A 14409-nucleotide genomic window follows, 5' to 3' on the forward strand; every position below is an offset into this window, starting at 1 on the left:
ATCCTCGATCCAAACGTGGTTATAACTTTATTTTGAACACCACCTAATACCTCCATTTCCTAAAACATTCTAACACCCCATCCTTCCAAAACACTTGAAAAACTCCACCTCCAATCAAAAGAAACCCTATTGTATTTAAGTTTAGACGTGAAAATCCTAAATAATTAAAATTACGTGATTATTTTTTCGTTGATTTAATTGGCATGCTTTCTCTCTCATATGAAAGGGACCTACCAATTTTCTGTCAAAGAAATTTTGGGCAAGAGCTCAGCAGACCAGGACAAAAAGTGTAATCATTCATAGAATACAAACTGCGCAACTTAGACTCAAGTCTTAGTTATAATTTTGATCTATACATGAAACAAGCAAAGTACAACATTGGCCCACTGTATATATATATATATATAGAGAGAGAGAGAGAGCTAACGTTGTACAGATGAACATGTAGTTCGGCGGAATTAAGAATTGATGATGGAGTAAGCTGGTATTAAAACAATATCACTTTGATTTGTTCGATATTTTTTGATAGGAGTTCAAGGACGAAACCCTTGAAATTTTTTTATGACTATTTACAATTGTATATTCCTTTGAAATGTTTAGGATTTAGTAGATCTCGTGGCTTTGACCTCCAGAAATGATAATACAAAAGTAGAAGGTATGGAAACATATACAGGAAGAGAGTCGTGGCAAGGGAGGTAGAGTTAGGGGCTAGTGTACTATTTTTAAAGTTGTGATTAAAATCAATGATAGTGTTTAGAGAACTTTAAGAAATCCACTAATTTAAATAGATAAGGTAAATTGACAAGTGATTGATACCATAATGGACAAGTGCTGGATACCTAGTATGCACCTTTCATTTTCTTTGCTTTTGACTGATGTTATTATTATTATTATAATAATAATAAAAGCGCAAATAATTGTGTCTAAACAAATGTATCACTTGCGGAGCACAATAAGCGGATGACAGTTTTTTATAACAGTCCCCATTGTAGTCCATTAATGATAAAAAAAATTTAAAAATTTATGTTTATATTTTGGTTAGTTTTATGAATCTAATCATAGATTTTTTGTTCGAAATAAAAATAAAATTTAACATAAAAATTATATGACAATTATGGAACGTTGGATATAAATTAAGACATTACATATATATTTTTATGTTCAATGAAACAAAAATTAATTCGTTCGATTTATAAAACCGATCAAAATATGGATAAAATTTTTTAAAAATTTTAAGCCCTTACATAGATTTTTGAAAATGACATAGAGCCCAAAAAACTAGTGACCCAAAGAACCCAAACCTATGTGGCACTGTCATGTCAGTTGCCATGTTGTAAAGTTGAAAAAATTTGAAAACTTTTGTTAGGTTTTCGAGGTTGTCGCTCAACATGACCCGTGACTCCCTTACCAGTCTGTCGCTTCTCTTTGCAGCTTAGGTATTCAATAGCTAGTTTTCTACTTAGAAAAATGGATGCAAGGCTTGGTTAAGAGGTCGATTATCTTGTGAAGGTAAATGGGAGATTACTTCGTTCGAGGATCTTTACAATCATGTATTGAGTCCTAGCCAATCACGATATTTTTTATGCAATAGGGAGATCAAATCACATGTTTAGAGACAGTTAGAGATTAATGATATTGCTAGGATTAGGCCAAACAAGAGTCATAGTGCACAAGTCATTGGAGCGGGAGGACATGAAAATTTGACTTTTTGCAAAAGGATACAAGGAACCTCATTGCCAAAGTGAGGCGGCTGCGAATGGGTGAAGGTGATGTGAAGGCAATATAGGGGTATTTTGCTAGGATGCAATCTAAGAATGAGGGGTTTTACTTGTTGATTGATTGAGACGAGGAAGGATGGTTGAAAAGTGTTTTTTGGGCTGATCCACGTAGTCGGGCTGCTTGTCATGAGTTTGGTAATATTGTTACTTTTGATTCCACATATTTGACAAATAAGTATGACATGCCTTTTGCCCCATTTGTGGGTGTGAATCATCATGGGCAGTCTATTTTACTTGGATGCGATTTACTTTCAAATGAAGACACTGATTTATTTATATGGTTGTTTAGAACTTGGTTATCGTGCATGTATGGGGTAGCTCCAAAAGGAATCATCACAGACCAAGACAAAGCCATGAAGAGTGCAATTGAAATTATTTTTCCTAGTGTTAGGCATAGGTGGTGTCTGTGGCATATTTTGAAGAAGGTTCCTAAGAAGCTAGGGTCATTAAAGGATTACACTTGCATAACTTATGTTACGAGGGATGTTGTTTTTGATTAACAGAGTGTAGATCAGTTTAAAAGTGCTTGGATGATTGAGTAGTTTTGTTTGGAAGGAAATGTGTGGTTGTCAATACTGTATGAGGATACGGATAAGTGGGTGCCAATATGCCTGAAAAACTTCTCTTGGGCAGGTATATCAACATTGCTAGAATGAATTTCATTATATAAACAAATGGAATTGTAAATTCCACTAAATATTATTAATGGAATACATGTTTAATTCGTTGTTTTTAACAATTGAATAAGTATCCAAACTGAGTATTGACAATTGTTTTTGGCAGGTATGTCAACAACTCAAAGAAGTGAGAGTATTAATGTATTTTTTTATGGTTATGTCAACTCCATGACAACACTTAAACAATTTGTCGAGCAATATAACAATGCTTTAAGGGACAAGGTTGAAAAAAAAAAGCCTTGCTAATTTCAACTCACTTCACAGGCAGCTACAATGTGCAACTTCGTCTGATATAGAAAAACAAATTCTCAATTTGTATACTGAATCGAAGTTCAAGGAGTTCCAAGCTGAGTTGTTTAGAATAATGTATTGTGGGATAATATTGGTTGAGTACAATGCGGACTTGATAATGTTTAAGGTGGAAGAAGATATTGTTTTTGGGGAGAAAGGTAGGAAGGAAGTTGTGTTTACGGTGTATTTTGATAAAGGAACATCCTCAGTGAAGTGTAGTTGTTGCAGAGATCAATTTAGAGGAACATTATGTAGGCACGTCACTATTGTGTTAATCCAAAATCGTCAATATTTGGTTCCAGCTTATTACATCTTTAGCCATTGGAGGAAAGACGTGAGGAGATGTCATTCTCGAGTCAAAATTAATTACGAGGGATGGATTGTCACATCGAAGCAGTGCCAATATAATGAGTTGTGTAAATTGTTCACCTCGGTGGTAGACTTGGCAGCAATGAGTGAAGATAAATATAAGTCATTGATTAACTGGATAGAGAATGCATCCAGGACAATGACAACCAGTGTTGGTGATTCTGTTTTACCTGGAACAAGCCAAAATGATCCGATAATCAAAAGGACAAAGGGACATCCTCGTAGTTTGAGGAAGGAAAATATATTTAAGAGAAAATGTGTCGGAAGTGTTCGAGATGAGGTTGTATCAACAACAACATCGACTTTAATAATTGATGAAATAACGGTATTAGCCTTTTATTGATGGCATAATATATTGATTTGAATCTAATTTGGATTACTGTGAATAATAGACTCTTTTTTTCGCAGGAATAAGGTCACTTTAGGTGAGGAGATGCTCAATAGAAGATTGTTTTAAGTTTAAGAAATTGTTCCAATGATGTTCTAGCTAATTTTGGGGATGTATATTCGTTTTAATGATTTTTTTGCCAACTATATACATTGTCTATGTATGGATTGCTTTATGTTTAGTTTACATTGTGGAAGTTAGTTTTAAATTATGAACAGAGGAGTTTTCAAGTCTGATACCAAATGAATCCAGGGATGATAGAATTAACTATACCATTAGTATAAACAATGGAATATTTATATTCCACTTGTTATTACAATGGAATATATTAATATCATTGATGGATTCAATGGATTTTCATTAATTTGTTATGGTTAACTTCAAATCCAAATGTCAAAATATGATTATGACTCACAATGTTTATAAATGTTGTAGTACTAAATATTCATAATGTTTATACAAATTTCTGTAAAATAAGTTCTACAAAATAAGTAAACCTAGATGGAAGACTTTAGCTGTTATAGCTGACCATCTGTCAACATTAAAGTGACCTTACGGACATTTTCATCCCATGAATATCCTCCATTGTTCAGAAAGGAGTTTACAACAGAAGACCTGTAACGATCAATGTCATCAGTGGATAGTTCCTTTGCAATAGGAGTGTGGTTGAAGATGCAATCCATAATGTACATCACAATTATTCCACAATTCACTCTGTGGAATAACAAATGAAAAGGTACATACCATTAATATAGCTATTTGTAAAAGTAAATGATAAAGAATTGAAATTTCCATTAAAAGTTTGTTACTTACGATCCCGAAGGTTGTGGTGTGTCCATTGTTGTCATCGTCTTAGACATTGTTGGCTTGAGATCGCTATTTTTAGACATTATTGTGTTGAAGTACTCGACCTAAGAAGCAGATTAATTAATAAATTTGACAAAATGAACTAACATAGTGAATAAGTAAAATCTCACAAATTGCATCGTATCTTGCATGTAAGGATCTCGTCCACTTTTAACCCTTGGCATTAAGGAGTTGTAGCGCCACCAAATTCGATCCCTTGTGTCTAGCACAAGCAGAGTCCAATGATTTGCTTCATCATGGTCTCTTTTTGAATGGAGAGGGAAATGGAGGTATTTGTAATCCCTATGCACCTGTTTAATCTTGTTTGTAAGTAGTTCTTGGATGACTTCCTCTCTTCCCATTCTGAGGTAGGCCTATTAATCTATATTAACAAAAATTGATAGTCATATTATTTTGAAAATCAAACAAGTTTATTTGTTTACTAGGCATGAGCTTGTTAATGCAAATGCTTTGCCTAGCCTTTTATCTTGAGTCTCTTCATTTTCGGCTTGGATCCTTGTCATGATTTCTACATATGCATGGATTAGCTGTGGGTGGAAAATTTGTTATATATCCATATATTGGTCATTCTTGAATTTAAATAATAAAATTCATAATTTTATGCATTACTTACAGAGTTGGTTGCCATGCCAGTTCTAGCCAAAGCTACTATATCACTGTAGGTGACAGTAATATTGTCAGACCAAACAAATGTTCTACTTACATAAATAGTGTTATTCTGCATATAAAATGAATGGAATAAATATAATTCATCTAAATTTTTCAATGGAATAGTTAAATTGGTAATGGATTATATTTAATTCACAATATAGTTATTCCACTAATAAATATAATAGAATAAATTTAAACTATTGAATATATTTCAACAGTGTAGTTGATCTTTGGGGGGAAAAACTTACTTGTTGGTCCCAAGCTTTGAAATCTTCACCAATTTTTCCCAGTCCTCATCATTAATGAATTTATGAGTAATGGAGTTTGATGGCAGTGGCTTGATCTTTTTTTTCTTCACTGTTTCAGATATTTCAACAGTTTCAACATTGATGGGTTCTTGTTGTTTATTGATGACATCTCTTTTCTATTTCTGCCTTTTGTTCTTCAAACCATACTCGAAATTCGCTGACCTTATTCTCTGTCTCAGACGTTTCACCATGGATCTTGTTTCTTGTTTTCTTTTGTTTTCCTCTCTGCATCTTCCTCTCCCTCTCTCTTCCTTTTCCTTTACCTCTTCCTGTTTCTCCTCCTATTGCCCTTGCTATCAGAGTTGTAAACTCCTCTTCAAAATCATCATCAGCTTTTTCTTCAACCCTTTTAAGGCGAGCTTCACTCGAATGCCTTAGTTTCTGCAATTCAGTTGATAGTATACGAATTTCGCTTTCTTTTTGAACACATACATCAGTCAAGCTTTGAAGTTTAAGGGGGAGAGCATCATTCTCAACATCTTTTTGCACCAATGCAGCGGTTAGGTTAACAAGATCATGCTCCCAAACAGCTTTTTCTTCAGACTCTGTATGTTTACTTTGCAACTCAAACCTCAAACGCTGAACCTCAAGAGATGCCATTGATTTCTCCCTCTTTATTTCAAGGCTTTCATCTTTGAAGGATTGCAACTCAACAATCAATTGTTCTCTATCGCGAATTGCTTTCTCATAGGCATACTTCAGATTTTGTAATTCACGACGTTCCAAATTTCTCTGACTCAAGGATATCAATATCTTTCAGTGCTTTTTTTGTTGTGTCAACATCTTCCAAATCTACTCCAGAAAAACTAAGTTCATGAGGATAGACAATGTCACTAGGTGCATCTGCAACCACCAGTGATAGCTGTTCAAATAGCTCTTAAGTATTCTCAGGTGTTTTGTAATGTTTCCCCTCATGATCTGGAATTCCAACACAACACCCTTCATGATAATATGGACTCTCATAATCTCTGTTTAAGTCAACAATTTCACCTGTTATGTCTTCTATCTTCCCATCTTACTCTTCAGTAGAGTCTTTCCCTTCCATTTTATTAAATTGTTTAATGTGCTCTTCACCATCATTAGATTTGAGCCCTTTTCCTTCCTCTTTTTCACCATCAACAGCATCTTCACAATTTGCTTCATCAGTATCAATTTATGGCTCATCTTCCTCATCATTATCTCCATCTTCTATAGTACTTTCAGTGTCTTCAGACTGGTTAGTTTCTTTAATTAAGTGCCTCTCTTCATTTGTTTGTTGCAGCTCATCATGAATTACCTATATTTCAAATAAGGAAAACAATGGAAAAATTTATTCCATTATTTAAAATCAATGGAATATGATAATTTGCTATTATTTTCAATGGAACAATACTTGTGTCACTAATTTTTACCTTGGACTTCTTAAGTATCAGTATGTATAAAAGGTTGAATTCCATTGAACTTCTTGGCCAGTTCTTATTGTCCCACTTTAAAAACCTTGGGAATATAGCTTCATTAATTGGTGTGAAGATAGTGGTATGCTCACAAAACTAATACTAACAGAAAAAGACATAATTTGTTATAATCAGAGAAAAAAAGACATACTGTCATCACAATTACACAACTTGTCACCTTCGTAGGATGCTGTGGAATTTCTTGATTGATTGCATCAAGTTGCTTGCTATTGCCCTTGACCAATTATAGATTTTCATTTTTTCAATGTCAACCACATATTGAATAAAGGACCATGGTAGCGTATCACCCTTGTTAGAGAAAAACAAAGATTCACAGATGTAAAATGTAAGCAGCCTTGCTACGTCGGATGCATCTCTGTCAGTAAGGCCTACCATTGCTGCTTGCCAAGCAACTTTTATATTTTTTGATCTAAGAATATTCACATTTGTGAATCTTCTTTGGACAAATTCCTAGTCTATAGGTTTGGCTTGTCTGCTCAAATTCATTAGTTCCTTCTCTGAAGAGACACCAAAGATTAGTGTGATGCCATTATCTGAAAGAATAAGCTCTCTCTTCCCCAGGATGAAAGCACTTTATTGACATCATATGTTTTGATTATTTCGCAAATGATCTGATCCGTTTTTCGGAGCTTCATAGTCGTGTCTTTTCCAATCCACTAGTCACATAGGTTCCTCTAGTCAATTACGGGAGGGTGGTTTCATGTCCTTAATTAGAACTATATCACAGGTAAATCCTCTTAAAATTCCATTGCAGTTCTATGTATTTCTTTAAATCTGTGCATTAATGCTTACTTTCACATTGTTTATTTTCAAGATGGTCAAATTTCAGGAGGTAGTACAGGAAATCAATCACCTGGAATTCATTTGGGTTGAATATTGATGACTTTACATTGTAGATTCCACTTTGAAGCAACTAACCTATAGATGCCTTATCCACTTCGAAGCAATTCACTAGGAACCATTTTGATGTTTTGTTAAGGTTTTTGCTTATTTAAAACTGATGTTTCATAGTTAATATGTTGGATTTCAATTTATGAATGTATGAACTTTTAGAACAAATTATTTCAGAACTTCCCTACAGTCTTTATAATTTTCTTCAAATTTGTTGTTGGCTCATTTTTGTGTTGTCAGAAAATCAAAATGGTGCACCACCTATCAACACAAATGCTCAATTCACACAATTATAAAAATTGGTTCATTTCATACTAATCAACCGCAACAATTGAGTAGTGCAAATGCATCAGAACTTGCATTCTCAGGGAAAGCAAAGCAATATCAATTTAGGCACCCTAAAAACCACCCAACATTTCTTGTCTTTAATAAGAAACCAATGACTGGATAATGAAACAAAAAAAAATCAGGATAGCATATTTTCGCAGCCTATTAAGCTCTTCTCCTTCTCCCTGGATACCCACTCCAATTTGCCATCAGGTGACCTTAAACTGAATATTGTTGCTGCCCTGGATTGATTAAGATCGAAGGATGCCAAACCCCTACCAAGAGATGACGAGAAGTCGGAGCACAAACCCATTGAGCCAAGATGGGAAACGAGATGCAACCGTTGAGATGAGAGACTACCATCCTTCACTTCGTCTGAGAGCACCGCCCATCCGTCACTTTTCCTTCTGAGAGCACCGTGCGACAAGGAGACGATATTGTAATTTGAGATTTGGGAGATGGAACTATGGTTGAGGTAGGCTAAAATGGGTCTCCATTTTTTTCCATGTCAGCCTGCCAGCTCAACACTGGGACGGCTAGCACCAAATTTGTTGGGAAGTGAATCATTTTTGAAATATTCCATGGTTTGCACATTTATTTTATTTTTTAATCATTGTTGCTTGCACATGTCTAATACTTTTTTTTTAAAAAAATTTTTGAGCTAGGCCACAGCCCAATGTAGCCCAATTCTGTCTCCACCGCTGATGGTAAAGTTAAAAAAACACAACTTAGAGGTCACACATTCAATTTTTAGAAATATCTTTTTCTGTGGTGTGTCTTTAACTTCATGCCTAATGATGAAAATGATTTAAGGAGAGGAAATATTCTAGATTTGTTTTGTAATAGCAAAACAAAATGTGGAATCAATGAATGCAACACATTTGGACATATAGTGTAGTCTCAGCCCTATCTTTGCCCTAGATGGTAGAGTTATAGAAATACAATTCAGATGTCGTAGATTAAATTCTTAGAAACATCATTTTTCATTTGTATTATTGATATATAATGAAATATTTTATTTTGGTATTGTAGTAAATTTATTATTTGTGAATCAATTAGTATTATTTTTATGAATCAAGTATCTTTTTTATTAGAAGTAATTTTATTTATTAACTTTTTTAAGTATTTGTTTCCCATTAAAATTGTATAGGGTTTGATTAGGGTTTCGTTTTATTTACTATTTAAGATTGTAACCTCATTGAGCGATGTCAGTTTGGGATTGAATTTTAAATTATAGAAGCGAGCAGCCTTTTATTTCAAATTCTTTGGAATTATTTAGAATCAATAAATTATCAAAACCTTAAATATGAAATATTTGTGTCGAATCAATATATTTTAAGTAGATTTGTTCGTAATATCCATGTATCGAATCAATAGGTCTAAATACTCGTTTTTTTCACCACGTCGCTGCATCAGTTATTATCGTCATAGAGATAATGGTGTCTTTTGACTTCCATACCTAATGATGAGAATGATCAAGGAGAATTTTTATTTATTTTTCTAGATTTCGTTATGTAATAGCAAAAACAAAATGTGGAATCAATGAGTTTTGACTCATTTGGACATAGATGTAGCAATATTTAAGTATTATCCTAGCTCATATTTGACTTTGAATGAAAGGCTAGGGCTAGTAGTCGTCGTAGGCTCGTAGAAGTAGTAAGAGAGTTGTAGGAGTGGGATAGACTTTTATGTTTGAGTGTAAGTATTCTCCAAGCATGTGCAATCAATCATACAAAGCAGAATCCCAGCCCTAGCTCTGGGGCGCCCGGGGCCGCTGTAGCTGTAGGCATGTAGCCAGTTTGGGCCCAATTTTTTTTTTTTAAAAAAAAAGTCATAAGTTTTTAGTATTTAATTTAGAGAATATAACTATGTGAAAAAGATATAAAATATTTCAACTTCATATTTATTTCTTTTGGAAACGAGGAGGGAGATTTAGTGACGTACCTGAATCTACGGAGATCCCAAATGAACTCTACAGAGGGCCTGTATTTTTTATTTGTTTTTTAATTGAAATAGTTGAGAATTATTGATTTTTTAGTTGGTTTTTTATGTTTGGATTTCTATAAAATTAATATTTTTCCAAATACGTAGGGTCTGAGGATTTGACGGCCCAAAACTGCCTCCTGTGTCGCCCTACCCTAGGGTCGTCATTGGGGGATTCGAACCCTGATCGTTCTCGTTAGGGTGATACACACCATTCTTATGACAATAACTAGGTGGCTCGGGTATTTTTGAGTTGATATCTAATAGACCAGAATTGTTATATATTTCCATCTTGAATTTGAATTTTATTTCCATCAAAAAGTTAGATTTATAAAATCATCCAAAATACAAATATAATTTTGATTTTTTTTTTAAAAAAAAATTAAGGCTATAGGAAAGCTAGAGCAGGGCTGCTATAGCCCCTTTCTTTGGCTTCTTCCTTTCACTAATGAGGTCTTTCTACTTTATTGAAAACCCCCCATCTCTCTCTCTCTGTTGACAGACACAAAGAACATCAGCAACTAAGAAAACCCAAAACAACATAAACTCTCTCTTTTCTCTCTCTGGTTCTCTGCAATAACTACAGCTTTATCATGCTCAGACACCTCCCCGCAGCAGATATCAAATAACTCTCTCTCTGTGAGTATAGAGCAGAAGTTATTTCTACGTGGGTTTTGTGGTTCTCACAATCAAGTCATGGAAGAGACAGAAGTGTCAAATGCTAACAAGAAATTAACCAAAACTCTCATCAGGGGAAGGACGCATCAATATCAGCCTCAGGTCCTTCACCACTCCAATCAGTTTGGTTCGTACTACGAGAACCACCAGTACCATAGCTACTACTACCCACCAGCTCTTCTTCCTCTACCTCCGACTCTACCTCTCCAGTTTGCTCTAACACCACCTTCCCCTTACAACCGAATCTCTAGATCGAAAACCCACTTCTATAATCCCCCTTTCGCCACTCCCTCCGATGCCCAGCTCCCTGTTGATACTATTTCACCTGGTAACATTATGCTTTCTTTTGTATAATTTTATTTCACCTGGTAACATTATGCTTTCTTTTGTATAATTTTTTCTGCTTTTTGGGTATTTTTTAAATACCTTCTTTTGATATTTTGCTACTCATGCCTCTTTCATTTCTATTTTCTATGTGGTTTGTTTTTGTTTATTTGAAAATATGAATTTATTGTCGAACGTGTTAGTTGTCTGCAACCAAATGAATTAAGCTACTAGTTACAATTTGTGAACACTAGAAACTGTCATGCTTTTGTGCTGTTGTTAGCTCTGGTATTTGATCCCTTTTTACTAGATTCAGAATGTGCTGTTACATTGTGTGAACAGCAGCACTAGAGGGGCTCCAACTACCCTTTAAAGAGAATGGTGGAAAGAGGGCTTCAACCACTAGTGCCACCACCAAAGCAATGGTTGTTGCTAGAAGACCAGATTCTGGGGGCATTGAAGGGCTAGTGATACCTCTCCTTGCCAACCATTTCCATGTCCAATTCGATCCATCCCAGCGGATCTTCCATTACAATGTGGAAATGTCGCCTAATCCTTCCAAGGAAGTTGCTCGAATGATAAAACGGAAACTGGTGGAGGACAACCCAGTGGTCCTGTCTAGAGCCCTTCCGGCGTATGATGGTCGAAAGAATCTATATAGCCCGGTTGAATTTCAAAATGATAAGTTGGAATTTTTCATCAGCCTTCCAATTCCCAGTACTAAGTTGTTGTCTTTGGGGGAGTTTTGTGACTCAAATGAGAAGCGCCAACAGCTCAAGCTATTTCGCGTTAATGTAAAGCTTGTATCGAAATTTGATGGTAAGGAACTGAGCAGATACCTGAGCAAAGAAGGTGATGACTGGATTCCAATTCCTCAGGATTATCTCCATGCCTTGGATGTTGTTTTGAGAGAGAGCTCAACTGACAAGTGTTTCTCTGTTGGGAGGTCACTTTATTCAAGTTCAATGGGAGGAGCTAAAGAAATTGGAGGAGGAGCTGTTGGATTGAGAGGGTTCTTCCAGAGTCTTCGACCAACCCAACAAGGACTTGCCCTTAATGTCGATTTCTCGGTTACTGCCTTCCATGAGAGCATCGGTGTAATCCCTTACTTGCAAAAGTGTATCGAGTCTCTCAGAGACCTTCCTCAGAAGAAGACCAGAGGTTTGATTGGTGAAGAAAGGAAAGAAGTGGAGAAGGCATTAAAGAACGTAAGGGTATTTGTTTGCCATAGAGAAACTGTCCAGAGATACCGAGTCTTTGGCTTAACTGAAGAAGCTACGGAGAATCTTTGGTTCCCTGACAGGGATGGGAAGAATTTAAGGTTGGTGAGTTACTTCAAGGATCACTATAACTATGATATACAATTCAGAAGTTTGCCTTGCTTGCAGATTAGTAGGAGCAAACCATGTTATCTTCCCATGGAACTTTGTATTATATGTGAAGGCCAGAAATTCATGGGCAAACTTTCTGATGATCAGACTGCTAGAATACTTAAAATGGGCTGTCAGAGACCAAAAGAACGAAAAAACATCATTGATGGAGTTATGCTAGGATCTGTTGGGCCAACAAGGTGATTTTTCTAGTAAGGATTTGTTATGCAAAACAAAGAAAAATCGAAAACAAAAGAAAGATCTTAGGTTGGCTTTGTAGTTACTATTACTTAGTTACAAAGAGCTGTATGATATTTTTCAGGTTTATTGTCATTCATTTTAAGTGCTTAATTTTGCTTCTTCTCTTGTGACAGTGGTAACCAGGAAAGAGAATTCAAGCTCAATATTTCCAGAGAAATGACCAGATTGAGTGGGAGAGTTCTTCAACCTCCAAAACTAAGGCTCGGGGATGGTGGTCATGTAAGAATTTTAGTCCCTTCCCGTCATGATCGCCAGTGGAACCTTTTGGATAGCCATGTCTTTGAAGGAACAAAAATAGAGAGGTGGGCATTGATTAGTTTTGGAGGCACTGCTGATCAGAAATCCAATATTCCAAGATTTATCAACAAGCTTTCTCAAAGGTGTGAGCAATTGGGTATCTTTCTTAACAAAGACACAATAATTAGCCCACAATTTGAATCAACTCAAGTGCTTAACAATGTCTCCCTTTTGGAATCAAAACTCAAGAAAATCCACGTAGCTTCCGCAAACAATCTACAGCTGCTGATTTGTGTGATGGAGAAGAAACACAAAGGGTATGCAGATTTGAAGAGAATTGCAGAGACAGGTGTTGGAGTTCTAAGCCAGTGTTGCTTATATCACAACCTTGGCAAGTTGAGCTCTCAATTTCTTGCTAACTTGGCACTCAAGATCAATGCCAAAGTGGGTGGATGCACTGTCGCTCTGTACAATTCGTTAGCATCACAGACTCCACGTCTTCTCCATTCTGATGAGCCCGTGATTTTTATGGGAGCTGATGTGACTCATCCTCATCCACTCGATGACTTCAGCCCATCAGTTGCTGCTGTGGTTGGTAGCATGAACTGGCCAGCGGCGAATAAGTATGTTTCCAGAATGAGGTCCCAAAAACATCGGCAAGAAATCATCCAGGATCTTGGAGAGATGGTGGGGGAATTACTAGATGACTTCCAGCAGGAAGTTAAGAAACTTCCAAAGCGAATAATCTTTTTCAGGGACGGGGTAAGCGAAACCCAGTTCTATAAAGTGCTGCAAGAGGAGTTGCAAGCCATTAGAGAAGCCTGTTCAAGATATCCTAGCTACAGACCCCCCATTACTTTCGCAGTAGTGCAAAAGAGACATCACACAAGATTGTTTCCACATGAAAATGATTCATCTCACTCTCAGAATCAGTTTTCTGATGAAAATATTCCACCTGGGACTGTTGTTGACACCGTGGTTACTCATCCAAGGGAGTTTGATTTCTATCTTTGTAGCCATTGGGGTGTGAAGGGAACAAGCAGGCCTACTCATTACCATGTCCTGTGGGATGAGAGTCATTTCACTTCTGATGAGCTGCAGAAGCTTATTTACAATCTCTGCTACACATATGTGAGGTGCACCAAGCCAGTTTCTTTGGTGCCACCTGCTTATTATGCCCATCTAGCTGCATATAGAGGCAGGCTTTATCTTGAGAGGTCCGAATCCATGAGTAGTTCGAGGGACTCATCTACAGTGTGCCGATCTACACCTCCAAAGGCAACACCTCTACCAAAACTACGTGAAAATTTGAAGAAGCTCATGTTCTATTGCTGATGACTCTCGGAGGCTTTGTGCTTATTGAAATTCTTTTGAAATTACATGGCCTGATTATCAAAATAGAATGTCTTCATCAGTCTTGAAGACGAGTCTGCTAATTTGATAATGCATGGCTGGGCAAACTAGATTATGGAAATTGTTATGAAACATTCTCATGGTTAACAAGAAGACAATGATTCAACGATTTTGTTTTGATTATTGTTTGTGTAGATGCAGG

General features: G+C 36.1%; 2 protein-coding genes across 3 annotated transcripts; both read left to right on the top strand.

The window, feature by feature from the left end:
• The first annotated feature begins 2819 nt into the window (after positions 1 to 2819).
• Positions 2820 to 3529, top strand: LOC120002564 (protein FAR1-RELATED SEQUENCE 1-like). Its single transcript, XM_038851328.1, has 2 exons — positions 2820 to 3440; positions 3524 to 3529. Exons 1-2 carry the CDS (start codon positions 2820 to 2822, stop codon positions 3527 to 3529), a joined length of 627 nt encoding a protein of 208 aa, XP_038707256.1.
• A 6932-nt stretch (positions 3530 to 10461) lies between these two features.
• LOC120001594 (protein argonaute 7) lies at positions 10462 to 14378 on the top strand. 2 transcript variants are annotated; one of them, XM_038849979.1, is made up of 3 exons: positions 10462 to 10990; positions 11329 to 12556; positions 12731 to 14378. In XM_038849979.1, the coding sequence occupies exons 1-3, from the start codon at positions 10681 to 10683 to the stop codon at positions 14187 to 14189; spliced, it is 2997 nt and encodes a 998-aa protein (XP_038705907.1). In that variant the 5' UTR covers positions 10462 to 10680; the 3' UTR covers positions 14190 to 14378. The 2 variants fall into 2 exon arrangements, with proteins under 2 accessions (XP_038705907.1, XP_038705908.1); XM_038849980.1 differs by having other exon boundaries at positions 11332 to 12556.
• The last annotated feature ends 31 nt before the right edge of the window (positions 14379 to 14409 follow it).

The sequence above is a fragment of the Tripterygium wilfordii genome, chromosome 7, assembly GCF_013401445.1.
Source record: "Tripterygium wilfordii isolate XIE 37 chromosome 7, ASM1340144v1, whole genome shotgun sequence".
Taxonomy (NCBI): domain Eukaryota; kingdom Viridiplantae; phylum Streptophyta; class Magnoliopsida; order Celastrales; family Celastraceae; genus Tripterygium; species Tripterygium wilfordii.